The sequence below is a fragment of the Stegostoma tigrinum genome, chromosome 23 (assembly GCF_030684315.1).
Source record: "Stegostoma tigrinum isolate sSteTig4 chromosome 23, sSteTig4.hap1, whole genome shotgun sequence".
Lineage (NCBI taxonomy): Eukaryota > Metazoa > Chordata > Chondrichthyes > Orectolobiformes > Stegostomatidae > Stegostoma > Stegostoma tigrinum.
This window is the reverse complement of record NC_081376.1, coordinates 28,648,639-28,675,540: the sequence shown is the minus strand read 5'-3', so window position 1 is coordinate 28,675,540 and position 26,902 is coordinate 28,648,639. Positions and strand designations below refer to the sequence as shown.

At 44.0% G+C, this 26,902-nt stretch overlaps 1 protein-coding gene across 3 annotated transcripts in view; it reads left to right on the top strand.

Moving 5' to 3' along the window:
• LOC125462348 (transmembrane protein 114) overlaps positions 1-26,902 on the top strand; it is a 101,082-nt gene that overhangs the window by 19,168 nt on the left and 55,012 nt on the right. For all 3 annotated transcript variants that reach the window (XM_048552315.2, XM_059654036.1, XM_048552314.2), the window contains exon 3: positions 20,474-20,611. In XM_048552315.2, the coding sequence (XP_048408272.1) occupies positions 20,474-20,611 (138 nt within the window). The remainder of the gene's footprint in view (positions 1-20,473; positions 20,612-26,902) is intronic.

Sequence of the window (26,902 nt, the reverse complement as noted above, 5' to 3'; positions counted from 1 at the left end):
AATATACACTGTAATGTATAGTATGCAGCAAAAGACATGATATAATCTCCCTAAACAGCATGTGATCTGATGGTGTAAATGTTTGGCCTCCATCATAAGTGGGGCCTCTTGATGCATGACATATTGATGAAAACATGGACAGTGGCACATTTGAATTACATTGTATTAGTCCCGGTTGTGAACTGCTTATGGTCAGGACCTACATCCATAGTGGGACCTGTAATAAGCATCCATTAAATTGTAGTATTTATGTTACCCATGGTTTGTTCTTAGGTTATGGGAGCAAGCATAGGTTTTTGCCTCATCACATACAAATACGCCATTGGAGGCAAAAGCCCAAAAGACTGCCTACTGTGATAACCCATTCAATATTGGTGAGAATCAGTAACTTAATGCAAATTTCTGTATAACACATGTTGAGTAATACCAAACAACTAAATACAATATTTACAAAAATCATTCTTCAGTAATGCTTTCATTACTTCCACTCTCTCTCTTCATTTGGTTGAGGATAGTAATGTGAACTAGTAACATGAATTAAATAGTCATCACATGTGAATCTCTTAAACTGCCCATTGGGAAGTTGTGGACCATTTGCTGGTTCCAGAGTGTCTGGAATGACATGTTGAACAGATACTTTTAAATTATTTTATTACTGTTTGTGCTGTAACTTTGCATAGACAGTTTATTTTAATCCATTTTGTAAAATTGAAAACTTTCCCTTTTGAGCTTGAAGAGATCAATTCCCAGATGCTGTCATGGCCCAGATGGAAAAGATGAGGGTGAGAGTGATTCTTTCCTTTTCATGGCTGTTGACGGCTCAAATAATGTAGTTAGCAATCATTTCTTGTACTGAGTGATAAATACGTGACTACTAGGTTGGTCATTGCACTCTTGTATGACACCTTGCAATTCCCAGATGTCCTTGCTGAATTTTTCTGAAGAATTTCAAGTCAAAGAGCTCTTGAAATTACTAATTTCTCATTGAAGACAAATGCGTTATTAAAGGTAATGAAGTGTTTGTACTATTCAATGTATTGTCATAGCTCAGTACATAATCTGGTCATTCTTCTAGATGGTCATCTCAACATGGGGGCAGCACAGTGGCTCAGTGGTTAGCTCAGCTGCATCACAGCGTAAGGGACCTGGGTTTGATTCCGGCCTCCGGTGACTGTCTGTGTGGAGGTTGCACGTTCTCCCTGTGTCTGCGTAGGTTTCCTCCCACAGTCCAAAGATATGCAGGTTAGGTGAATTGGCCATGTTAAGTTGTCCATAGGGAGGTGTAGATAAGGTGGGTTAATGGGGGATGAGTCTGGGTGGGATGCACTGAGGTTCGGCGTAGACTTGTTGGGCCTGTTTTCACACTGTAGGGATTCTAATCTTTCTTTTGGAGTCATTAATTTTCCTCATTCTTGTACTTTTCATGATCTTGCAGCTTCCTTTTGATAGGTGATATTTGGTAACTTTTATTATGTAGGTTTCACCTTAGCAACAAAGTCAAAATCAGCTTGTTCCTCCCATTTGATAGTCTCCCTGATAGCGTAACTGCTGTCATTCGGTAGTTCCTCTGTACATATTCAGCTATTCATTAGCCACCGTTGAATTGTAGGCAGAATCTGTGATTTATTTTGTATTCAGAAGAGTGATCAATGGATTATTGTCAGTTTTGATTTTTAACTTAACCCTCACATAATGCAGGTGAAGAATTTCAAATTAATAGCTAGCATCATCCCAAGGAATCTCTGAAGTTCTGTGGTGTTCTTAGACGGTAGGAATTCCGTAATAATAGTTTTGGTTTTCTGTGCATCCACCATGATTCCAGTAGCTTGGATAACATTATTATTTTATCTTTTGATTTTACAAACTTATTATTCTCATTCAGTGTTAGACCTGCATCCTACAGAACTTTCATTACCATTCCAATCGATTGGACATATTCTTCTTTTGTGGCTCCATGTAATAGTGTGTTGTCCATACAGTATTTACCCATCAATGTCTTCCAAGGACATTGTTCTCTGAAACACTTAAAAAGAAATCATGTCCAAAGGTTGTTGTGAATATAACCAATTTCCTGGAGTCTTCATCAAGGGGTAATTGGCAAATTATACTATTAGCATTCAGGTGAAGATAATACACTTGATTTGTTTTGCTGAACTTTCATTCACTGAAGTCATTGGGTGAATCACCAGTCCCATGGCTTTAATTGAGTTAAGTCCACAAAGATTCTTTTGGAACCTTTTTCTGTTTTTGCACAATCACCCTACATGAACACTATTGTGTTGGCATAACAACTAGTGAAATTATTTCTCATCATGGCGTATGCTGTATTCCTTTAACATTGTTCGAGAGTGGATGTGCCTGCTGTCAATGTGAGTAAGTAGAATGGTTTAATGTCATCCCTTATGATATTGTGATATTCTGTCCTTAACTACCCAAACTTGAGAACAATCTTGGGTACTCAATTGATATTAAATTGGCTTGATCTGTATCTGTCATCTCATGAACTACATAGATTAATCCCAGTCTTAAGTATTGCTTTCTATTTAGCAGATAACGTTCTTGCTTCTGAGTGACATAAAAAGATTCCTCCTCCCTTATACATAAGCTTATCAGTAAACTGGCCTTTTATTTCAAGTATGTTCCCCCAGAAATTTGCAACTTGTTTGCATCTTCATAAGGATAGCTCTAATTTAACCTGTTTAAATTGACCATACTGAAATAAACAGCTCCTCCAATGAATTTGATCTCTGGGATATCCATTTTCAAGCAGTTTGACACTTCAGTAATTGTTATTGATTTTGCCCAAAAAGGTTTTTCTTGCTGATCTGGTGGACTTTCCACATTTTAAACGTAGCGTTTCTTGAAGTATTTCTGCTTTTGTTTCTACATTGTCAGCATTTTAAATCTTGTCTGCTCTTTAAATCTGCAGACAACTCTGTCATGACCATTTTTTCCACTGTTGAGGCACTGTGCTTCGCTGATGGACATTCCTCTCATTTGTGTGTCTTGTTTCCTCCAATTATGGATACTTCAAAATGGCAGTGTGTACACTTTCTTCCCAGTGACCTACAAACTAAATCACCTTGCACAATTTTTTTCCATTTCACTTCTGTTCCCCTTGATCAGAAACCAAGTTCAACCTCCCAAATTAGATTTTGCTAGCCACACAGATGCATTTCCTTACGTTAAATCTTTGACTTGTTGAAAAGGCCTGATGCATCTCATCTGCTACATCGACACAATCTAGTTGTGACTCAATACTGCCATCAACATTCACACGCATAATTCTCTGCCAGCCTCTAAATATCATTGATAAATAAATCTATGCTTCCCCAGCCCAGTTTTCATCTATTACTTCGATCATTTCAAAACTAATCTTTTTCAAGCTGAGATGAATGTAATTCACTGTCATTTGATGCTGTACTCTCATAAATGATAATTCCCAGGCTTAAAGTAATGTGTCAATGTAGTCTTCTAGTTTTTCTTATGTAATGAGTTTTGTACCTGGTAAATCTTTTTCAATTTTCCCATTCCTGGGCTTGATGTGTTCCCTGATTGCCTGAAATTCTTGTGATTGTGGTACGTTGGCTTTCATCCTGTTTCTGCATGTGCGACTGTCTGTTCCGCTGCTCACTGCTTCGGGTTAGTGCTTAGTGCTAACTGCTAACCCAGCATCTTCAGCTTTCAGCTGCATTGCAATGTCCCCAACATTGTGGTGTACCTTGGAAAATGTTGGCTGTGTTTCGTGGACATATGATTCACTTCAGTTGCTGCCTTGAATGTTTCTCCTTCACCTTTTTTTGCTGCTACCACTACTGCCAACATATTTTGTTGTGTGTTTGGGTTTAACTCTGTTCACCCTCCCAAAGCAGTGCCAGTAGAGTCTATGGAGCCTCTTGCAAGAACTCTATATCAAGCAATACACACATTCTCTTCATCCTAAGTTCAGTTGTTTTCTGAGCATATTTTCTCTGAACGATTAGTGGACGTTAGTGAAACATAATGGACAGAGTTTTATGGGCCCCCATGTCACTCGTAAGGTTTCACATGCAGCTGTCAGTTTGTTGAAGACATGTTACTGCCTTACCAGCAATGTACATTCCAACAAAACTATGGATGGCAAATTTCAGGCAAGGCATCTGTGTTTTTCTGGTGTGCCTGTGCTGCTAGGGCCCCTATTGGTGGTATATTGCCTTGTAAAGTTTCCTCCATTGGTTTAGCTCTTGTGGACCTTTGGGGACTCCAGGGACACGTAGGAATGAAGGGGTTCCAGATCCAGAAGTCCCACTACCATTTCAAAAGGATTCCACACCTGCACTTCCAGGAACAAAGACCACAATCATTAGAGAATTCTGGGAGTTTCTCAATTCTGCGCACCTGCGTTGACAGCAAAAATTATAGGTTATATTTGAATGGGAGTGACCTCTAACTAAATGATAGAAACTTGATTGACACAGAACAGCAATGCACATGACTAGAATGAAGAATAATGTGCCTTGGTGAAACTGAAATCACTTGAAGGTTGGTTGTAAACCTTTTGAGTTTGGGAAATCATTTTGTAACTAAATGTTAAAATGAATAACATTAATTGACATAGAATTTAAATTCATCTAATAACTTAAATGTAGTCAACCAGTTGCTTTCAGAATGTAACATTCTTATTTACATATTTGAAAGGACTTTGGCAGAGGAATGAAATTCACACTATTTCTTTGTGTCTAAGTAATTAAAATCACCTCTTATTCTAATGTTAAATGTCGTAATTATCTTAATCTTTCAGCCAAATGTTGAATCTCAGTGCAACCTGTGACTGTACCACTTCTAATAATACCTCATAAATAGCTATTTGTTATGGGACAGATGGCTGTAAAGAACAGAGCTTCAATATTACTGCACTTAGAATAATGTGAGAGACATTGATACATTAGAAAGGGCAGAGGGGAGAATAAAGATAACTTCAAAAACAGGCATTTATCAGAATTTTGAAATGTCAAAATCAATTTTCTTTCCTGGATTTCCAATTGCAAGAATTGACAAGTGACATATGCACCTTTGTTGCCTTCTGAACTTTAAGATCATAGTTTGTACCACTGCCATTAATATTGCAAACTTGTTTTGACGAAGTTCTGACAACATTTAAATCATTCTAAAACAGGTGCTTGAGGGAACAAAGTAAGTGTTACAGCTGGACAATGAGAACAACTACATAACGTAATGTGATTGTTCTTTGTAAGGCAACATTTTTCAAAAAAATGCCACGAAGGCTGGTATCCCATCACCAAGTAACCCTTTATTTACATGTGCATGGTATGTGACACTGGTCCAGCTAGCACAGACCTGGCTCTTAGGGTAAACAGAACACCTGATACTCTTGTTTATATCTATCAGCCAGGGCTCCCTGATTTGACAAGGTTAACAGGCCCAGTCAGTGAACTCACTGAGATCTACATGCTGACCTTGTTCCAATCACCACAATGTTAATGGAGCTATAAGGAAGGCTTTTGAAGGAATTAATGTAATCTGAGATTCCAGTTAATAAACTTGAGTAGTAAATCTGGGTAACATAGTTAAAGGACAGGACTGTATTTTCAAATTTAGGAAATCAGCTGGCTCGGAATCAGACAGCAAAATGTTTCAAAGATAGTGAAAAATGTGGTCTTTTTATGAACTGTATTTCAAACCTCCTTGACCCAGTCTTTAATAGCTGTGGATAAATGGTATATAACTTCCCACAATTCTAACTCACTTTGATAAACTAAGAGCTGGGGTTTTAATGAACATATCAATGAAAATGGCAGAGCTAAATGAGGGCAATGACACTCTATATCTGACACATGCTTCACCTGATCTGGAATTATCTGAATCCAAATGTGAATGGCTGTTTAATTTTCCATCACTAACTTCAAACTCTTGCTTAACATGAAATAGTCTCATTTGGTAGTCAGAGTCCTATAGCACAGAGACCGGCTCTTTGGCCCAAACAGGTCCATGTTGACCAATGTCTGTCCACACTAACCCCATTTCTATGCACCTGGCCCATATGCTTCTAAATCTTTCCTATCCATGTATTTGTCCAAATGCTTGTTAAATGTTAATGTACCCACTTCGACAATATCTGCTGCCAGCTCATTCCATTTGCCTACCATCCTCTGTATAAAAAAAGTTGCCCCGCATGTTTCCATGTATTCTTCCACTTTTACCTTAAACTGATGCCTTCTAGTCCTCCATTCCCCAACCCAGGGGAAAAAAATTGTGCATTCACCCTATCCATGCCTCATGATCTTATACACTTCTACAAGCTCCGCCCTTAGTCTTAAAAGAAAAAAAGTCCAACCTCTCCCTATACGTCAGTCCCCTGGGCCCTGGCAACATCCTTGCAAATTTCTTCTGTGCCCTTTCCAGTTTAATAACATTCTCCCTGTGGCTAGGTGACCAAAGCTGAACAGTGTTCCAAGTGCAGCCTCACCAACATCTTGCACAACTGCAACATAACTTCTCAACTTCTATACTCAATGCCCTGACTAATGAAGGCGAGTGTGCCAAAAGCCACCTTCACTGCCCTGTCTACCTGTGACTCTACTTTTAGCGAATTGTACACCTGAACTCCAAGGTCCACTATTTCACTACACTCATTAAGGCTTGACCATTCACCATGAAAATCCTACCATGATTTGACTTTCTAAAATGCAACACCTCATACTTCTCTATATTAAACTCTATTTGCCATTTCTCAGCCCACTTTCCCAGCTGATCAAGATCCTGCTGCAATTTCCTCACTGTCCACAATTCTGCCTGTTTTTCATTCGCAAACTTACTAATCATGCAGTGTGCATTCTCATCCAAATAATTGACATAGATAACAAACAGCAATGGGCCCAGCACTGACTCCTGAGGCACACCACAAGTCATACGTCTCCAGTCTGAGCATCCTTCCGCTATTACTCTCTGCTTCCTACCATCAAGCCAATTCTGTATCCAAAACTCTTCAGGATTCCATGATTCGATGCAATCTAAGTGTCCAGAGCAGCCTACAATGTGGAACCTTATCAAATGCATTAGTGAAATCCATATAGACTATGTCCACCACCCTGCCCTCATCAACCTTCCTGGTCACTTCGTCAAAGCACTCAAAAAATTTGAGCAGCATGATCTTCCACACACAGGCATACTGACTACTCCTAATCAAACCCTGCCTTTCTAAATGCATGCATATCTTTTATCCCTCGGAATCTTCTCAAGTAACTTACCTTACCACAGATGTTAAGCTTATTGGTCTATAATTCCCAGGTTTTTCTTTTCAGCCCTTCTTGAATAAGGGTACAATATTTGCTATCTTCCAGGAACACTCCCATGGCTAATGCAAATATCAGCCAGGGCCGCCGTAATTTCTTCTCTAACCTCTTGCAGGGTTCTTGGATATATTGGATCAGGACCAGGAGATTTGCCCACCTTCATTCATTTTTAAATACTTCCAACACAACCTCTGCTGTGATATGGACTGTCCCCAAGATATCATCACTAACTTCAAGTTCCCAAGTCTTCATGTCTCTCTGCACAGTAAACACAGAAGAAATATTCATTGAGGACCTTGCCCATCTCCTGTGGTTTCACACATGTGTCCACTTTGCTCCTTGACTGCTCCCATTCTCTCGTTTTTTTTCTTCCCTTTAGTATACTTAAATAATCTGTTTGGATTCACCTTAATCTTCTCAGTGAAAGCTATCTCATGCCCCATTTTCACCTTTCTGATTTCCTTCTTCAGTAAACTCCTGTATCCGCTAAATACCTCCAGGGATGCCCTTGATCCCAGCTACCTGTTCCTGAGCCATGCATCCTCCTGTTTTCTGGTCGAAGCCTCAGTAGCTCTTGTCACCCACAGTTCTCTACCCCTGCCAATCTTGCCTTTTGCCCTCATGTGAACATATAAACCTTGAACTCTAGCTGTCAAACTTTTAAAGGCCTCCCACTTGCTGGAGGTCCCTTTGCCTGCAAAAAACTCCTCCAATCAACCCTTGAAAGCTCCTGTCTAATTCCATCAAAATTCACCTTGCCCCAATTTAGAACTAAAACCTGTGGATCAGTTTTGTCCTTCTGCATAACTTTTTAAAATTAACAGAACTATGTTCACTGGCTCCCCCACAATCACCTCAGTCACTTGCCCTATTTCCAAAGAGTAGGTAAGTTTTGCCCCTTCCCGAGTTGGACCCTCTATATACTGATTGAGGAAACTTGCCTGAACAAATTTCACCCCATCTAAGCCCTTAACAACATGGAGGTCCCAGTCTATGGTCAGAAAATTGAAATCCCCCACTGTGACAACCCCATTGCTCTTGCAAGTCTCTAATTTTCCTGTGTATTTGTTCCTCTAATTCCTGTGGACTATTTAGGGGCTAATAGTACAACTCCAATAAATTCACCATCCCCTTATTTCTTAACTCTACCCCCAAAGCCTCACTGGATGATCCCTCGGATATTTCGCCTCTGACTACTGCTGTGATACTCCCCTTAATCAAAAATGCAACTACCCCTCCCCTCTTTCCTCCACCTCTGTCCTGCCTAAAGCAGCTGTACCCTGGCACATTAAGCTGCCAGTCCTGTCCCTCCCATTGCCATATTTCTGTAATGGCTATTATGTCCCAGCCCCACATACCTATCCAAGCCCTGAATTCGTCAGCCTTACCTGTCAGCCCTCTTGCATTGAAGTAGATGCAAGTATTATTCGCTTGTCCATATTAGATGTCATCTGACATTATTCTTTAGATTTGTGTGTTTTAATTCAGTTCATTGAGTGGTTTCCAATTCTCTAGCCCTTTCTAATTTAGTATCATTTGCAAATCTGACAAGTTGCTCTGAATTTCTAAATTTAGGTCATTCATTTGCAACTTAGAAGGAAATCCTTTTCCGGCATTGAGTCCTGAGACACCTCACTCTACTATGACTCTTCCAGTGAATATTCATTATTTCCTACTCTTCAGCCACCTGGACCTGTTTTTATTCCATATATGACTGATGTAGACTTAGGTGTCAGTTAGCTTCTTTGGCTGGACAGTTGGCTTACAATGTAAAGTGACACCAACATGAGCTAAGATTATCATGAAGGATTCTCCTCTCCCTCTCCCCTCACTTGAGTCATGGTGACTCAAGTTAAAGCGACTTCAGTCATCTCTTGCTCGAATGAGAGAACAGCCCTATTGTCTTGCAGTACTTCGGTAACATTACCTTTTATGTCGGTAGAAAGAAGTGAAGGCAGAACATCAGGTGGCCTATCCCAATGTTTTATGTTGCCTTTTAATCTATCCTCCAAATAGAAAGGAGCTTTCTGGTTAATATTTGTACCTGTGGATGGAAGTTTGCTTGTTGAGCTGGAAGGCTTGTTTTCAGATGTCTCGTCAACTTTTTATTTGAAAAAATATACTTTTTAAGATGTACAAAAAATAAAACATTTATACATCTACCCAGTCATGCAAGCCGCTCCGGGTTACCCGGGGGTACATACACCAACTAAAGGGGGAAAAAAAAACAAAGAAGGAAAAAAACAAAGCAAAGAAAATACCCTGGCAGTCGTCACCCTGCACAGTCCCAGTTGGCCCCCTGACCACTTGGGGAAGGCGCCAGCTGGGCCCAGTTACCAGTTAGGGCCCTTTTTTTCTATTCTGGATGAGGGGTTTCATACGGTGGTCTTTCCCCACCGTGCCTTGGTGGCGGCTGCCCCAAGCTGTAGCGCGTCCCTCAGCACGTAGTCCTGGACCTTGGAGTGCGCCAGTCTGCAACACTTGGTTGGGGTCACTTCTTTCAGCTGGAAGCCCAGCAAGTTGCGGGCAGACCAAAGAGCATCTTTCACTGCATTGATGGTCCTCCAGGCGCAGTCAATGTTGGTCTCTGTGTGCGTCCTGGGAAACAGCCCGTAGAGCACGGAGCCCTGCATCATGGAGCTGCTCGGGACGAACCTCGACAAATACCACTGCATCCCCCTCCAGACCTCCTGCGCATAGGCACACTCCAGAAGGAGGTGATCGACAGTCTTGTTTCCCCCCCCCCCTGCAGCCACCTCGAGGGCAGCGTGCGGTGGCGCAGAGATTCTGGGCATGCATACAGGATCTCACTGGCAGAGCCCCTCTCACCGCCAGCCAAGCCATGTCCTTGTGCTTGTTTGAAAGATCTGGCGATGAGGCATTCTGCCAAATGACTTTGGCAGTCTGCGTGGGGAACCATACGACAGGATCCACCCTCTCCTTTACCCCGAAGGGTCCCGAGGATACTACGTGCTGACCACTGCCTGATGGCCTTGTGGTCAAAGGTGTTTGTTTTCAAAAATTTCTCCACGAAGGACAGGTGGTATGGAACGGTCCAACTACTCGGAGCGTTCCGCGGCAACGAGGCCAGGCCCATCCTTCGCAACACCGGGGACAGGTAGAACCTCAGTAAGTAGTGACACTTGGTGTTTGCGTACTGAGGATCTAAGCACAGCTTGGTGCAGCCGCACACAAAGGTAGCCATCAGGGCGAGGGTGGCGTTTGGTACGCCCCCCCCCCCCGCCATTTTCCAGGTCTTTGTACATGGTGTCCCTGCAGACCCGGTCCATCCTCGACCCCCAAATGAAGTGGAAGATGGCCCAGGTGACCACGCGGCGCAGGTCCAGGGAATAGGCCAGGCCTGTGCCACATACAACAGTACCGAACGCCCTTCGCACCTGACAACGAGGTTCTTACCCGCGATGGAGAGGGACCGGAGCGTCCACCTGCCCAGCTTCTGCTTCAGTTAGGTGATACGCTCCTCCCAAGTCGTAGTGCACGCCCCAGCTCCATTGAACCAAACACCCAGCACCTTCAGGTAGTCTGTCCTGATGGTGAAGGGGATGAAGGAGCGGTCGCCCCTGTTCCCGAAGAACATGGCCTCGCTCTTGCCCCTATTGACTTTGGCACCCGATGCCAGTTCAAACTGGCCGCAGATGTCCAACAGCCTACTCACCGACCGACGATCGGTGCAGCAGCTGGCGACGTTGTCCATGTACAGGGAGGTCTTGACCTGAAGGCCTCCGCTGCCTGGGATAGTCACGTCCTTAAGGCTCACGTCCTTCCTGATGGATGCGGCGAAGAGCTCCACACAGCACACGAACAAGGCAGGAGAGAGCGGGCAGCCCTGCCTGACTCCAGATCTGACGGGAAAACTGTCCGATTCCCACCCGTTGATCGAGACTGCGCTAACGCTGTTGGCGTAGAGCAGCCAGATCCAATTGTGGATGCCCTCCCCGAACCCTAATTTGGAGAGGACGTCCCTCATGTAAGCATGAGAGACCCTGTCGAAGGCCTTCTCCTGGTCCAGGCTGATGAGGCAGGTGTCCACCCGCCTGTCCTGCACGTAGGCAATCGTATCCCTGATGAGCATGAGGCTCTCAGCGATCTTCCTGCCCGGCACAGCACAGGTTTGGTCAGGGTGAATCACCGACTCCAGGACAGACCTGACCCGTTTGGCTATGACCTTGGCCAGGATTTTGTAGTCCACGTTCAATAGTGAAATGGGACGCCAATTCTTAATTTCTTCCCTCTCACCCTTCCTCTTGTAAATGAGGGCGATGATGCCCTTTCTCATGGACTTGCACATTTTCCCTGCCCGAAGCGCACTATCGTACACCTCCAGCAGGTCCTGGCCGACCAGGTCCCACAGCGGAATACAGCTCGACTGGTAAGCCGTCGCTTCCGGGAGTGTATTCCTCTCCAAGGACTTGAGGGCTCTGGTCAGCTCGTCCAGGGATATCGGCCGGTCCAGCCACTCCCTCGTGCCGTCGTCTAAGACCTCCGTGATAGATGACAGGTACGACTCTGAGGCCGTGCTGTCCGTGGGCTTCGTGTCGTACAGTTCGGCATAGAAGGATCTGCTGATCCTCAAAACGTCGGGCTGAGACGACGTCACCGAGCCGTCGTGCTCCTTCAGCCGGCTAAGCACAGAGCTCTCTTTGTGCACCTTCTGAAAGAAGAAACGCGAGCACGTCTTGTCCCGCTCCACGGAGCGGACCCTGGACCAGAAGATTATCCTGGAGGCCTCGGCAGCGAAGAGCGAGGCTTGCTGGCCCCTCACCTCGCGGAGTTCCTCCGTGACATCGACCGCCATCAACTGCAGAAGGAGCAGGTTCTGCACCCTTTTCTAGACGCTCTCTCGCTCGCGCACGCTCTCCGGACACCCTTGAGGACAAAGAACCTCTTGATGTTCTCCTTCACCGTCTCCCACCAGTCGCCCGGAGACTCTGAGGGGTTTCATGGTTCTCCAACCGGCGTACTCCCTCTTAAGCTCCTCGACGTTCTCTGGTGTCATCAGAGTCGTGTTGAGCTTCCACGTCCCCTTGCCGGCCGGCTGGTCGTCCTGTAAGTGACAGTCGGCCAGCAGGAGGCAGTGGTCAGAGAAGAGCACCAGCTCGACTGCCAGTGGACCTGACCGAGAACACCTGTGACACAAACAGGAAGTCTATCCTTGAGCGGATAGACCCGTCTGGCCGCGACCAGGTGTATCTCCGCTGTGCTCCATCTGCAGGGGTGCTGAAGACGTCGAGCAGCTTGGCGTCCTTCACCGTGCCCATCAGGAATCTGGATGTGACGTCCAGTTGACTCTCTTTCTCTCCCCCCCCCCCCCCCCTCCCCCCCCCCCCCCCGCCCACGCTGGATCTTCCATCTGCATCGATGATGCAGTTGAAGTCTCTGCCCAGGATGACTGGCCTGGACGTAGCCAGCAGGGGTGTAAGCCGCTGCAGGACGGCCAGCCGCTCACTCCGTACCGCTGGGGCGTACGCATTGATCAGCCTCAGGGGAGCGTTCCTGTAGGTGACATCGGCCACTAGGAGGCGCCCTCCCCCACCACCTGATGAAGTTGCGCCCCCGCAGCAGAATAGTCAGGCCTAAGGAGCGACAGCCGTTACTCCCCGACCAGATCGAAGGCCCACGGGTCCAGGTGCCGGACCATTTCCCGTACCCGCTGAGGTGCGGTATTCCGCAATCCTGCAGAAACAGGAGGTCCGCCTTGACGGTGGTCAGGTAGGCCAACATGGACACGCATCTCACGGTGGACTTGACACTGCGCACGTTAATGCTTGCAATTGTGGGCAGTGACCGCAGTACCCTCCCCAAGTCCAAGGTCCAGCCCCTCCATCTGTCTCTTCATTCCCATTGCCCAGGCTAACTGCTGGACGCTCTCCGGGCTCAGGAAACCGTCCGTGCTGCCTTCTGGGTGGTATCCCTCCATCGGCGGGACGGAGGCAGGAGAGTCCGGCTCTGGGTCAGGTTGGGGACGCACTGTTTCCTCTTTCCTGCCTAGAAGTTCCGGGGGGGGGGCCTCCAGGGCCCCAGCGGCACGTGGCTGGGTGTCGGAGGGAGCCTCAGGACGCCTCCTGTCACCTGGAAGCGTGGTGCTGCTTTCCTTCTCCCTTGAGATCTTTAGCTTCTGCTTTGGCCGGGCCTCCTCCAAATCCCCCTCGTCAGAGGAGCTCTTATAGCCCCCCCTGTAGCTGCCTCTTCCCGCCTGATGGTTGCGGTGCCTGGGCCCACTGGTGCGCCTTCCTTCTTGCTTTCCGGACCGTCGTCCACTCCGCTGGGTCACCTGTCGCCGCCTCCATCGACTCCGGGTTGTCAGAGGGGCGCTTTGTTGGCCTTGGGTCCGTCCTGCGGGGCTGGGCCTTCCTGCACGACCTGGCCCTCCTGCACATTAGGGGAGTCCTTGCAGGGGCCTGGTGTCTTCCTCTCCTGCATGCTGGGGGGGGGTGCGGGGCTTGCCTCACATTGCCCCTGCCGGTGACCTGGGCGTAGGTGGTCCCACGCCGTGGGCATGCCCTATAGAGGTGGCCTGCTTCCCTGCGAAGGTTGCAGCTTTTTTTCTTCTTTGCAAGGTGTCCCTCCTTCCTGCAGATGGTGGCTTTGCAGTCGGCCGCCACGTGACCTGACCTACCACAGGCATGGCAGACTTTAGGTTGCCCTGCATAGGTCAGGTAGCCCTGGCTCCCGCCGATCGCGAAGCTGGACAGTGGGTGTACAATGTTCCCATCCGTGCCCATCCTCAGCGTCACCCTGACCTGCCTCTTACTGGTCCAGATCCTGAAGGGGTCCATGATGTTGGTTAGGTCCCCTTCCACCTTCACGTACCTTCCAAGGAAGGTCAGGACATCAACTGCTGGCACATGCAGGTTGTACATGTGTACAGTCACCATACGGCTCCTCTGTGCTGGCATCACGAACAGTGGGACAGCGGTCAATACAGAGAGGGGGCCCTCACCTCCTTTCTCCTTAACCTCCAGGAAGCGCTCGCAAAGCTTGGCACTCCTGAAGGTTTCATCATAAAAACCTCCTCCGGGGAAATCCTGCAGGCAGTAAATGTCCGCAGCAGCGAACCCACAACAGTCCAACAGGACCCTCTTCACGAAGAAGGTGCAGTCCACAGGTGCACCTTCATCCACCTTCTCCACGGAAACAGGGATGGGATTCCAGACCCCCTGACCCGGGGCACGAGCACTCGCCGCAGCCATCGTTGCAGGTTGGCTGCTCCCCTGAACCAGCGTTAGGCCGAAGCCAGCATTAGGATCCACCTGTTGCAAGGGTGCACAGCCAACCGGACGTCTTCCTTCCAGCTCCAACTGTTCTTTTTCTCAGAGGGTGGTAGATGGGCTCTAAATCAACGTGTTTGTTGATGGCGTTCCGGTTGGAATGCCATGCTTCTAGGAATTCTCGTGCGTGTCTTTGTTTGGCTCATCCTAGGATGGATGTGTTGTCCCAATCAAAGTGGTGCCCTTCCTCATCTGTATGTAAGGATACGAGTGATAGTGGGTCATGTCGTTTTGTGGCTAGTTGATGTTCATGTATCCTGGTGGCGAGCTTTCTACCTGCTTGTCCAACGTAGTGTTTGTCACAGTTCTTGCAAGGTATTTTGTAGATGACGTTCGTTTTGCTTTTTGTCTGTATAGGGTCTTTAAAGTTCATTAGCTGCAGTTTTAGTGTGTTGGTGGGTTTGTGGGCTGCCATGATGCCAAGGGGTCCGAGTAGTCTGGCAGTCATTTCGGAAATGTCTTTGATGTAGGGGGGAGTGGTTATGGTTTCTGGGCGTGTTTTGTCTGTTTGTTTGGGTTTGTTGCTGAGGAATCGGCGGACTATGTTCGTAGGGTACCCATTCTTTTTGAATACGTGATTTTCTTCTGCTCTGCGTAGTTCCTCTGTGCTGCAGTGTGTGTGGTGGCTCATTGAAATAATGTTCTAATGCAGCTTCGTTTGTGGGTGTTGGGATGGTTGCTCCTGTAGTTCAGTATTTGGTCTGTATGTGTTGTTTTCCTGTAGATGCTGGTTTGAAGTTCCCCATTGGCTGTTCGCTCTATTGTGACATCTAGGAATGGCAGTTTATTGTTGTTTTCCTCCTCTTTTGTGAATTTTATGCCAGTAAAGGGTACTATGGATGGTCTTGAAGGTTTCCTCTAATTTGTGTTGTTTAGTGATGACAAAGGTGTCGTCCACGTAGCAGTCCCTAAGTTTGGGTTGGATGATTGGCAGAGCTGTTTGTTCGAGTCTCTGCATTACTGCCTCTGCTAAGAACCTGATATCGGAGATCCCATGGGTGTACCGTTAGTTTGTCTGTAGGTTTTGTTATTGAAAGTGAAGTGGCTGGTAAGGCATAGGTCCAATAGCTTGATGATGTTGTCCTTGCTGATGAGGTTGGTGGTGTCTGGTGTATGTGTCTTTGGTTCTTCTAATAGTGTAGTCAGTGTTTCTTTTGGCCAGGTTGATGTTGATGGATGTGAACAGGGTTGTTATGTCAAAGGAGACCATTATTTCATCCTCTTCTATATGGTGTCTTGGTGTTCAGGAATTTTTGGGTGGAGTGAATGGAGTGGTGTGAATCTTCTAGGTGTTTTAGTCTTTGGTGTAGTTCCTTGGCCAATCTGTACGTTGGTGTTCCAGGTCGCGAGACTGTGGGTCTGAGCTGGGTGAATTTTTGGTAGTCCGTAGAAGCGTGGTGTGTTGGATCCACCTGGTTTCATTTTTTGGAAGTCTCTCTTGTTTAATTCTCCAGATTTTTGAAGTTTTTTTTGAGTAATCTGAAATGACTGCCAAACTACTCAGTCCCCTTGGCATCGTGGCAGCCCAAAAACCCATCAACACACTAAAACAGCAGCTAATGAACTTTAAAGACCCTATACAGACAACAAGCAAAACGAACGTCATTTACAAAATACCTTGCAAGAGCTGTGACAAACACTACATTGGACAAACGGGTAGAAAGCTAGCCACCAGGATACATGAACATCAACTAGCCTCAAAAAGACATGACCCACTATGACTAGTATCCTTACATACAGATGAGGAAGGACACCACTTTGATTGGGACATCACATCCATCCTAGGACAAGCCAGACAGAGACATGCATGAGAATTCCTAGAGGCATGGCATTCCAACCGGAACTCCATCAACAAACACATTGATTTGGAGCCCATCTACCACCCTCTGAGAAAAAGAACAGGAAATGACATCACCAACCCAAGGAAACCTAAACACATAATTGGAAAGCGGGACATAACACCAGTGCTTCACCGGAGGCTCACTGATGATGTTACCTAGAGTGGTGATGAAACGTCTGAAAACTAACCTTCCAGCTCAGCGAGCAAACTTGCATCTGGAACCTCAACCTGAGCTACAAATCTTCTCAAAACTCACTTTTTTACCTGTCCATGATATTTTAGTGTCTTAAAAACCTGGACTCCTCAGTCTCTTTAGATCTCTACTGCTTCTAGGTTTTTAAAGTTTAGAAAGTATGCTTATCTATAAAGTGCATGATAAAATACCACAAAGATATGCAAACAATATTGAACCTCCTGGAATTAAAGGGCTGGAGCACTGTTATGAGTTCTGGACTTTACAAGAAGGTAATTACTTTACAAAATAACCTCCTTTCACTTAAATGTACATGAAGAAAAGCTGTGGATACCTAGTTAGACAGTAAAACAAGTCTGCCATCTGGATCAGGATCCTAATATGAAGAGAAAAAGCTAAATCAGGAATAAGAGATAATGGGAACTGCAGGTGCTGGAGAATCCAAGATAACGAAGTGTGGAGCTGGATGAACACAGCAGGCCAAGCAGCATCTCAGGAGCACAAAAGCTGACGTTTCGGGCCTAGACCCTTCATCAGAGAGGGGGATGGGGTGAGGCAACTGGGGCCCCTGCACCTACACAGGCCCCAAACCCGTCCCTACCTCCCCACCTATACTCTCCTCTCCACCTATCTTTTTTTCTCTCCATCTTCGGTCCGCCTCCCCCTCTCTCCCTATTTATTCCAGAACCCTCACCCCATCCCCCTCTCTGATGAAGGGTCTAGGCCCGAAACGTCAGCTTTTGTGCTCCTGAGATGCTGCTGGGCCTGCTGTGTTCATCCAGCTCCACACTTTGTTATCTTAAGCTAAATCAGGAACCTGTTGAGATTAAATGACAGTCTTCACACTTTGTGAACATGAACGAGATTCAGGGGATTTGAGCCTTGCTGTCATGATCAGTGTTTGTTGCCCATCTCAAGTTGCCCCTTAGAAGCTTCTGATGTTCTATCAGGTGTAAGTAATGGCTTCAGGATGTGAGAGCTCTGGATGAAACTGACCCTCCTCGGACTTCAAAGTGCTCTTGACACCTTGGAGAGATTTTAATAGTAAAGGGCATTTAGATTTGAACTTGAACAGGTGTAATTGGTGAAATGGGGTGTTCGAAGTTCCTGTGTTGGGGAACTATTTTGACCAATTTGAAGATATTGAAACTTAAGTTTAGGATGAATGATGTCATGTACACCATAAGTGGAGCCTTAAAATTAAATGTAAAATAATCTGTAGCAGCAAGATACTGTGGAGAAGGTCTTAACAGGCAGTGGAGAAGCAACAAAGTGCAAGAGAGGAGATACAGAGACACTGCCTTTTGTAACAGGGTGTACAGGCAGAGGTTCCACTGCCTGGTGATAGCAGAGTAGCAGCAGTTTCAAAGGTTGAAATTTTCATCAAGAAAAGCAAGATGATTAATTTGTTAAACTCTTAAATTGCAGCATGGCTAATCTTCCCATGGCCAGCAAGTCCTCAAGTTGGACCTCCAGCTCAGAGGCAGGATTTCTATCCACTAAACCACTGACCCATTTTGAAATTTGGCATTTCAACACCTCAGAAATTATTCTGAGGAAGGGTCACCGGACCCAAAATGTTGACTCTTTTTTTCATCACAGATCCTACTGGGCTTTTCCAACAACTTTGTTTCTGTTCCTGATTTACAGCATCCTCACTTCTTTCAGTTTTTATTTTGGAATATGTTCTGAGTTTGGTACCCATTAACACACCTTCCCAGAACCCAACTACACGTTATTAAACATATTGATAATGATTTAAAAAACATAATCATTGCAGGAAGAGAACTGTAGCACTTGTCTAATGGATATTTGCAAATGGAGCAAGGATCAAAATTGTGCAAATGTAGTTTAATTCAGCCCTGATCTAACAAAACTGATTATGAACAAAAAAATCTCCTTTCTATGCCAGGTGTAACAATTTATAAATTAAGGAGTTCAAAAGAAAGCACTAAAATAAAAAGATCTTTTTTAAAACTAAGATTGAAACACATTACCAGCACATGTAATTGAACAAAAAAACCTTAATAGGCTTCAAAAGTGAATTATATAGATTTATGTCAAGAATATTGGGAATGCACTATGTCATCTATGGGTCTTATCCTGCTTGAAAGCTATTATGTACAATGTTCTTCGGCAGACCAACTCAAATCATGGTGGACAGCAACTTTCCCACTCATAAATGGATCATGAACCAGAGGGCATGGCTTTAAAGTATTTTGCAAAAAATGCAAACGTGAGATGCAAGTTTCTTTTTCACATAGCAAGTAGTTCGTGTCTGGAGAAGCGTCACCAGGCTGGAAATATTAACTCTGCATTCTGTCCACAGATATTGTCATACCTGCCGAGTTTCTCAAGCAACTTCCGTTTTAGTCTGGAATACACTGTTGTAAGTGTGGTGGAGGCAGGTGCAATTGAGTCATTCAAGAGGGCATTATATGATAATTTAAGTAGAAACAATGTGCAGGGCTACAGAGAACAGGCAGGAGCTTGGTACTGAGTTATGATGGTGGACAGACTCTGGCCTGAATAACTTCATTCTGCACTGCTATAATTCAGTGATTCTGTGTTTTTGTTTTTGTTCTGATATTGCTTTATCTTTCAGGTTTCTGTTCTCGCCGTTGTATTTTGAAATTTTTTCCTCAATCGTTTTAAACCATTGCTTAATCTAACCTTCTCAATTATGGTAACAATTTTCCTTCTTTTTTGCTTTCTCCTTGCTTCAAAGTCTTGCTGGTTCAGTTCTTGTGTACATTCTGTGACCTGAGTAGTATCTCATGTTCTGCATGTTCCAGCATGTCATTGAAGTGGTAAACACATTACTAAGGGACAAGACAAAAAGTACTGGAGGGCAGTGATGATTTCATTCTGGCCTGGAAAAGCGCAAATACAGGTGACACAGGGAAAGGTGAAACGTACTTTTAGGTTGGCTTCAGAAACTTCAACCTGCATAGCTTAACAATCAAAAGTCTAGGAATCCGAATTCAAGAGCAACTTTCAGAAGAAATTGAATAACTATTTGGAGGAGAAGGAAATTGCTGTGCTCTAGGCAAAGAGTGTTGGACTAACTGCTCTTCAGAAGAGCGGCATAGATAAGTGGTCCAAACAGTAGGCTTCAATGTTTATGATTCTATTTCAGTCATGGCCATTATTATTTGACAAATCACTCAGCTTATTTTAATCATACTTTTCCAGTGGAAACTAGCCAAGCAGGTAATAAAAATGAGGTGAGTGAATTTCTTAATATTCCGAATTTGGGATCCCCGATCTGTATCCCAGGGGCTCAACATATGAACTACAAGAATTCTATTTCAATTAGGTCTGTTTGTTAAATTCTGCTGAAGGGTGCTGCAGACTGATTTTTCACTCAATCCACATGTCAGTGAGGTATGTTACCAGGAACATCTGAGCATCAGTCAGGATTTTGTCCTTTCTAGCCTTAAAAGAATTCAGTCCACAACGTGCCTGTTGTGAACTGGTCAGAATTGCGTTGAGGCCATGTGAAAACTTCAAACCTGTAACATAATAAGATAATTGATTCCATACCGAACCATTTTACTTGTAGTGCTTGTCACTGCCAATCAAGTTGCTACTGCCATAAATTTGGTAAATTCAGGTTTTTGTGAGTGTCGTTATCATTTGCCATTGCATAGAAATTAAATGGTAAATCCTTCTTCCTTACTGCAACTAACAAAATAACTATATAACAAATTCCAATATACCTCGCTATAGAGACAGGGACAGGTTTAAGGGCTATTGATTCTGATCTGACCCACAAAAACTAGGATATTTCCAGTTTTGCAGAAATGATATTTACCTTATGATTTTTCAGTTGGATGAATTTTTTTTATTATTACAGATATGCATGGAACATTTGTAGTTCTACTTCCACTCAGTCTAATCTTGATGATTTTTGGAGGAATGACTGGATTTATTAGCATTTTAGCACGGGCCCATGCCTTGCTGCTGTTGACTGGAACTCTCTTCCTATTTGGAGGTAAGGCTAACTTTTAAACTGTTTTCTTTTCCTTTTCTTTGTCTGTTTTATTTGCTTTTACCTGTTTTCCCCCTCGACCACCTTTTCTATTATTATCCCTAAAATATCCTCTAATAGGCTTTGCATAGAGTGACTCCTCACCTTCTGTGACTGCAAACTCCATGTCAGCTCTCTTTGCCCTCTCTAAATCTCTCCTATTCATATTTAGAGGCTTTATTACAGCGTCTCACTCTCTTCAGTGGACTCGGTTGCTCTGTTCTCAATCGCTGCCGAAAATAATTCTGAACACTTCTTAGTACCCCTCATTACCCACAACCCTTCAGAAAACACCTTCAAATCTCTTAAAACCACACTTTGCAATTCTTGACTGCTCAATATTTGTTACTGTATTAACCATCGTTCACTTGTAACTGTTAACTTGCTCAGCCACTATTCCCTTCAAAGTTTTACACTGCCTTCACTGTCTTTGATTATTCCCCACGTCATTATCCTGAAGAAGGCACAGGTTTAGTTGATAAAAGGAGGAAAACAGACATCCAGAAAAAAAGACTTTCCATGCATTGAGTGGTTGCACTGCCTGAAAGCGGTAGAGGCAGGTTGAATCAAGGTACTTAGGAGAGAATTGAGTTTGGCAACAGGGAACGAACAGGAAAGACAAGGAATTTCCCTCAACAATCAGGATTGGGTAAGAATTCAGCAATTAGAAAGGACAGAGAGAGACTGACAATTATGATGTAAGTGAGGGGAAGGGGAGGTGGGATAAGGGGAAGGGTAAAAATAAAGTCTGAGGCTGTAAGCTTACTTGACAAGCCTGGCATTTCTGCTCCCTCTGATTCTTGGAAGTGTACTGAAAGTGTTACCTGGGGTGGGGGGGGAAGGCAATTCTCACCCCTAACTCATTGCTGAGCTTCCAAACGTGGAAACATTTAAAATCAGGATTCTAACCGTGTGTAGTAGCTTAATTTAAATGTTATTCAGCAGCCCACCTCTTAGCTCTGATGTACACTACCTAAATAAATGGCAGTGGACCAAGTGAGACCATTTTCCAATATGGTTCCTGGGGAGGCGGGCTGGGGGTGAGGGTTTGCTGGAAGTGGGGGGTGACAGTGTTGGGAGGGTGGGGTGGTGTTTAATATCAGTCATTACATTTCAACTTTGACAAAACAGGGTGGTCTGATCTTTTGCAGCTGTTGATTTTATAGAAAAGCAGTGAAAATGCCATAAAAATGGCACAAGTATTGTTCATCTGTTCTGGGGGTTCATGTGGAGATTAAGTGGGGAACACATCATGATAACTCATCTCCATCATTTGGAAAGGAAGAAAAGAAAGGATAGACTGGGCAGCAGGCAATGAAGAATTAATACTTCTGGTATAAGTTTTATGATAAATTCTGCACATTAGTGCCAAAACACGTTTTCAGAATATTCTGAGCAATGACTGTCCTTGGAGCAACTGCACAAAACTTCATTTAAAATGTACAATGAATATAATGGTGTAAGAAGTTGCTCCAGTCTGATGAGAGCCAGCTTTAATAATTGAACTCCAAGAAACTCTATTTTGCAGATGACGTGGTACCAGTAGGATAGGAGTCTCCATAAACTGAGAGGATAACAGAACTGAGAGGTTATACCTGTTAGGAGCTATTGAATAGGTAGAGGTATATTTCGAGAAATTATAAGACTGAGACATTACCTGAGATGTCTTTTAAAAAAAGTAAGAGCCTAATGGTGCAGATGATATTCCCACTTGTGGGGAGCTCAGAACTAAGGCCCACAAATATGAGATACCTGTTGATAAATCTAGTCAGGTGCTCAGAAGGAAACTGGTTAAAATATGGATCTTGCTACCACGGGACTACTTTGTGATGATTCAAGAGGGCACAGATTTAATGTAAATTGGTTTTAAAAAATGCAATAGCAACAGTAAAAAACATTTTTTTCATGCAGCAAGTGGTTAGAAATAGGAATGCAGTGCTGGACAGTTAGGTCTGTGTCATTGTCAGCTTCATATAACAAATTGAGAGTATGAAGAAGGCAGGCCTGGGACGTAAGGAACGCTTACCAGCAGAGGATCTTTCGGAGAGAACAGCAAAATCTCAATGAGATCTCAGTTTGCATATGAAAATTTTAAAGTGGAGGTGTTGCGAAACTAAGAATCAGTAAGTTTTTAAGTTTAGGAACTTTATGTGCTCAATACATGAATAAATTGAATCAAAAAATGTTAGTATGCAGGTACAGCAAGCCAGCCAATTAACCCAGACTGCTATAGTCCAGGCCAAATGAGGAAGTCTAAGGCTGGTTTGAGTGCTGTAATTGCAGCTCTAGATCCAGAGCTGTTCAAAGTTGCCCTTCAGATTCATCTGGAGACTTCTGAAATGAGGTCCGCAGTCTTACACCAGCCAGCCCATAGAACATAGAACAATACAGCGCAGACAGGCCCTTCTGCCCTCGGTGTTGCGCCGACCTGTGAACTAATCTAAGCCCCTCCCCCTACACTCCCACCATTATCCATTTGCTTGTCTGAGGACTGTTTAAATGCCCCTAACGTGGCTGAGTTAACTACATTGGCAGGCAGGGCGTTCCACGCCCTTACCTCTCTGAGTAAAGCTACTCTGAGTATTGTTACTGAGGAAACTGTTCATGTAAATATTATGAAAGGCAAAGTTCCACTGAAGACACACACAAATGGATTGCACAAGGAATGCTGATTTTCTCTATTATTTAATGATTGAAGTAGCTGTGGTAGGGCAAATATAACTGGGCTAGTGAAAAGCTGTAAATGAAGGTATAGGTGACTGCTACCAGAATAATGGACATTGATACGTGGCAACAGAGGCAGTATGTCATCGGTGAGCAGTTTCCGAAGGATCTGTCAATTCTGATAAAGGGAAAGGAGAAAGAGGGCCATCACTACTGTGCCAACTAGACCATAAGCTACAGTTGTGGCCAAAAAGCATAGCAGCTGCGAGCATTCCAGTCAGGGATATTAGTGTGGGTTAGTGGTGAGAGTAGTATATGGGATTAATGGCAATACTGCTTGTAGCTAGGCTGCAGCACAAGTGATATTGGATGATGCCATAACACATGGGACTGGGAGCTGATGGAAGAACATCTGAGCTAAGTCATTAAATCAGACCCCTCTGTATAGTGTAATTCATTCATGAATGCTGCTAATGTACACAAATACGTATCAGTTGCTGTGTGTGTAAGACTCTCTGACTGCTTAGGATATTAACACAGTGATAGGGATCTCTGGTATACACACTCTGTGGTGGAAAGAAAGTCATGCCAACTATCTTTCGTTTTTCTACTCTGTCAACTTTCAAGAAGAATATTAATGAATATGCATAATTTAACTCAAATTAGAGATTAACTTGTAAATGATTTATTATTGAGTCTTTGAAATATTTTGTGTATTCAGTTTTAACAATTAAATATATATTAAACTGCCATTCAAAGCTAAATTTTAAAAATTAAATGACAACTTAATTTAAGTTGTTTAGTTTTTATTTGCATTCTGGTGTGGAAAAACAGACTGCATCCCACGTTTATTTCAATGTTCATTTGTGTAGTGCCCATACTTGTGGGACTGCATGTCATTTTGGGTCTAAAATTGTACAGTTCCAGCATCAGCTGTACTGGACGCCAGCTTGGGCATTAATGAGTGTGTGGGGTGTGTGTACTGGAAGTATGCAAAGCAGTCAGATGATGCTATCAGTTCTACATGACTTGATATCAGTGTTTTGATTTTTGACCTGAACACTGATGCTCTTAATCTTTCAAAACTGAACATGCATTCAGCAGCAGCAGCAAGGACACCCACAATTGTGATCTAAAGAGTTCATGACCCACTTTCAGGTCAGTAGCTAATTGATTTCTAACGGCTGTAGCTGAGCTTATAAAAATGTACAGTGACTTTTACTGTCTATTAACATTACTGAGCATGTGCCACAATATTCCATGCAAAGACCTTTGATCTGACTTCGAGAGTCCTGCTCAGATCACTTATTCCCAGACATGGGTGCAGTTGGCATTCCTGTAGCATGACAGGCAGAATAAGCAGAGACAAAGCATAGCAGGACAAGCTGCTGAAAAGGGAAAGAGCGGGAAGGAAGAAAGTTTCTCAGCAGGAGGCCACATCAACTCAATGTTCAGAGGGAGTAAACTTCCTCCCTCAACTTCAGCAGAAATTGTGCTTCAAGTCACTGCTATACTCAGAGTGCATGTGGTCATCTGCTGAATGTTGCATGCAGAACTACAGCCTCATAGAGGTTAAGTGGCTTTAATGATGACTAGTGTGTCCTGTTCCTTTTAAGGTTGAGCTAATGAGCAAAGGACCAGGCTGAACCCTCATAATTGCCTGTCACATGGGGCCCAGAATAGAAAGAAGCTGCATATATTGTGACCTGAAAGAGCAAGTTTTAGCCTGAATTTTTAAATAAACCCAGGTGAGATTTCAAATGAACTAAATCCGTATTACTTAATTTCTGTTGCTTGCCAATAACTAGAAATATGACAACTGAAACCATGAGCATATCTGTGTAAACTCTTTCCAGGTGGAGCAGGTGACATTTCTCCCCATTCACTATGCACTGTTGCATAGTATTGGGCAGCATATTTTTGGAGATAATATGCCCCTTGGTATGATTGCAGTATAGACTTAGTGGAGTGATACCTGGACTTTCAGCATTCCATTACAAGGAGAGATGACCAATTTTAAGGTTTCATTCTCTTGAATTCAGAAATTCAAATCTGATTTGATTCAGATTTAAGAGGAACAGAGTTTCTGTCTATTTAGCCTGTGTCTACAAGTTGCAGAAACTAAGACAGGACTATGGTTTAATAATTAGAGCTGATCTTTAGGGAATGAAACATGGAAACACTTCCAGATCAATTATTAATTTTGAAACTGAGGTTTGTAGATTTTTATTACGTAAAAGTGTATGGAGTTAGGTGAAGATCAGCCTTGATTGTACTGAATGGCAGCACTGGCTTCACAAATGCCAGAAATTGGTAATCGCTCCTTGTAACTTCATGCTGCAAGCTCAGGTACCACTCCAATATGGAATGGAAGCTTATCACTGTTTTAATGAAGGCTGAATGTAGTTTTAATGATGGTTTTAATGTGCTCAATCAAGTTGTGGAGGTAGATGAAGAATTATAGGAGGTTACAAATAAGTAGGTTGAGTACTTAATTTAATTCCAATTATTTCCAGTCTGCAGCATTTGATAGGCATCTGAGACAGTCACCAAAAGTAGGAGAGAGTTTCCTAAAGTTATGCAAGTTAGGGACCTATTAATCCTAATATGGTCAAAGACCATCAAAGTGAGATAAACTGTGTATCATTGGAGAATGCTCTCAATGCCTTTAGGTGGCGGTGGTGACTGCAGGGATAGAGCGCTTTATTTCCCTCTCCAACTCCATTTTGATTGAGTTCCTGCCCCTCACCCTGTGCTCCCCACTCCACTTTACTTTTGATGGTTTGCTTTACCCTTAACAGGCTTTGCATTTAAAAAATGCATTAGGTGGCATGGTGGCTCAGTGGTTAGCACTGCTGCATCACAGAAGCAGGGACCTGGGCTTGATTCCGGCCTTGGGCAACTGTCTGTGTGGAGTTTGTACATTCACCCAGTGTCTCTGTGGGTTTTATCTAAGTGCCCCGGCTTCCTGCCACAGTCCAGAGATGTGCAGGCTAGGTGGATTGTATGTGCTAAATTGCCTGTAGTGTTCAAGGATGTGCAGGATAAGTGAATTAGTTATGGGAAATGCAGGGTTGCAGAGCTAGGGTAGGGAGTGGGAATGGGTGGGAGGCTCTGCAGAGGGTTGGTGTGGACTTGAGGGGCCAATTAGCCTGCTTCCATATTGTAGGGATTTTGGGATTCCATGAGTTAAATGGCTACACAAGTGACTACTGGTGGCTGATAGTTTACAAAAAAAATTACAGTGAGAAAGGGGCCTGTGCACAGCAGCAGATCACTACCTTTTGAGTGAGGAAGCTTGGGATCAAGTCCCACTTGCTGCACAAGTGTTTAATAACACCTCTGCGCATGTTGTTTAATAATACCACAAAAAGAGGTAAATCTATATAAACATAAGAGTAGCTCCACAGAATAGGATTCCATAAAGCGGTATATTTGACTAAATTCTTGGCTTTGTAAATATCATTCATCAGTTTTATAATAAGAAACCGAATAATCAATTTTGATGAAAGAATTACTAACAGGTTTACACTTCTCAGGAGAAGCTGTGAGCAGATTTTTAATTGTCTGGAGACTGGAAATGTAATTATA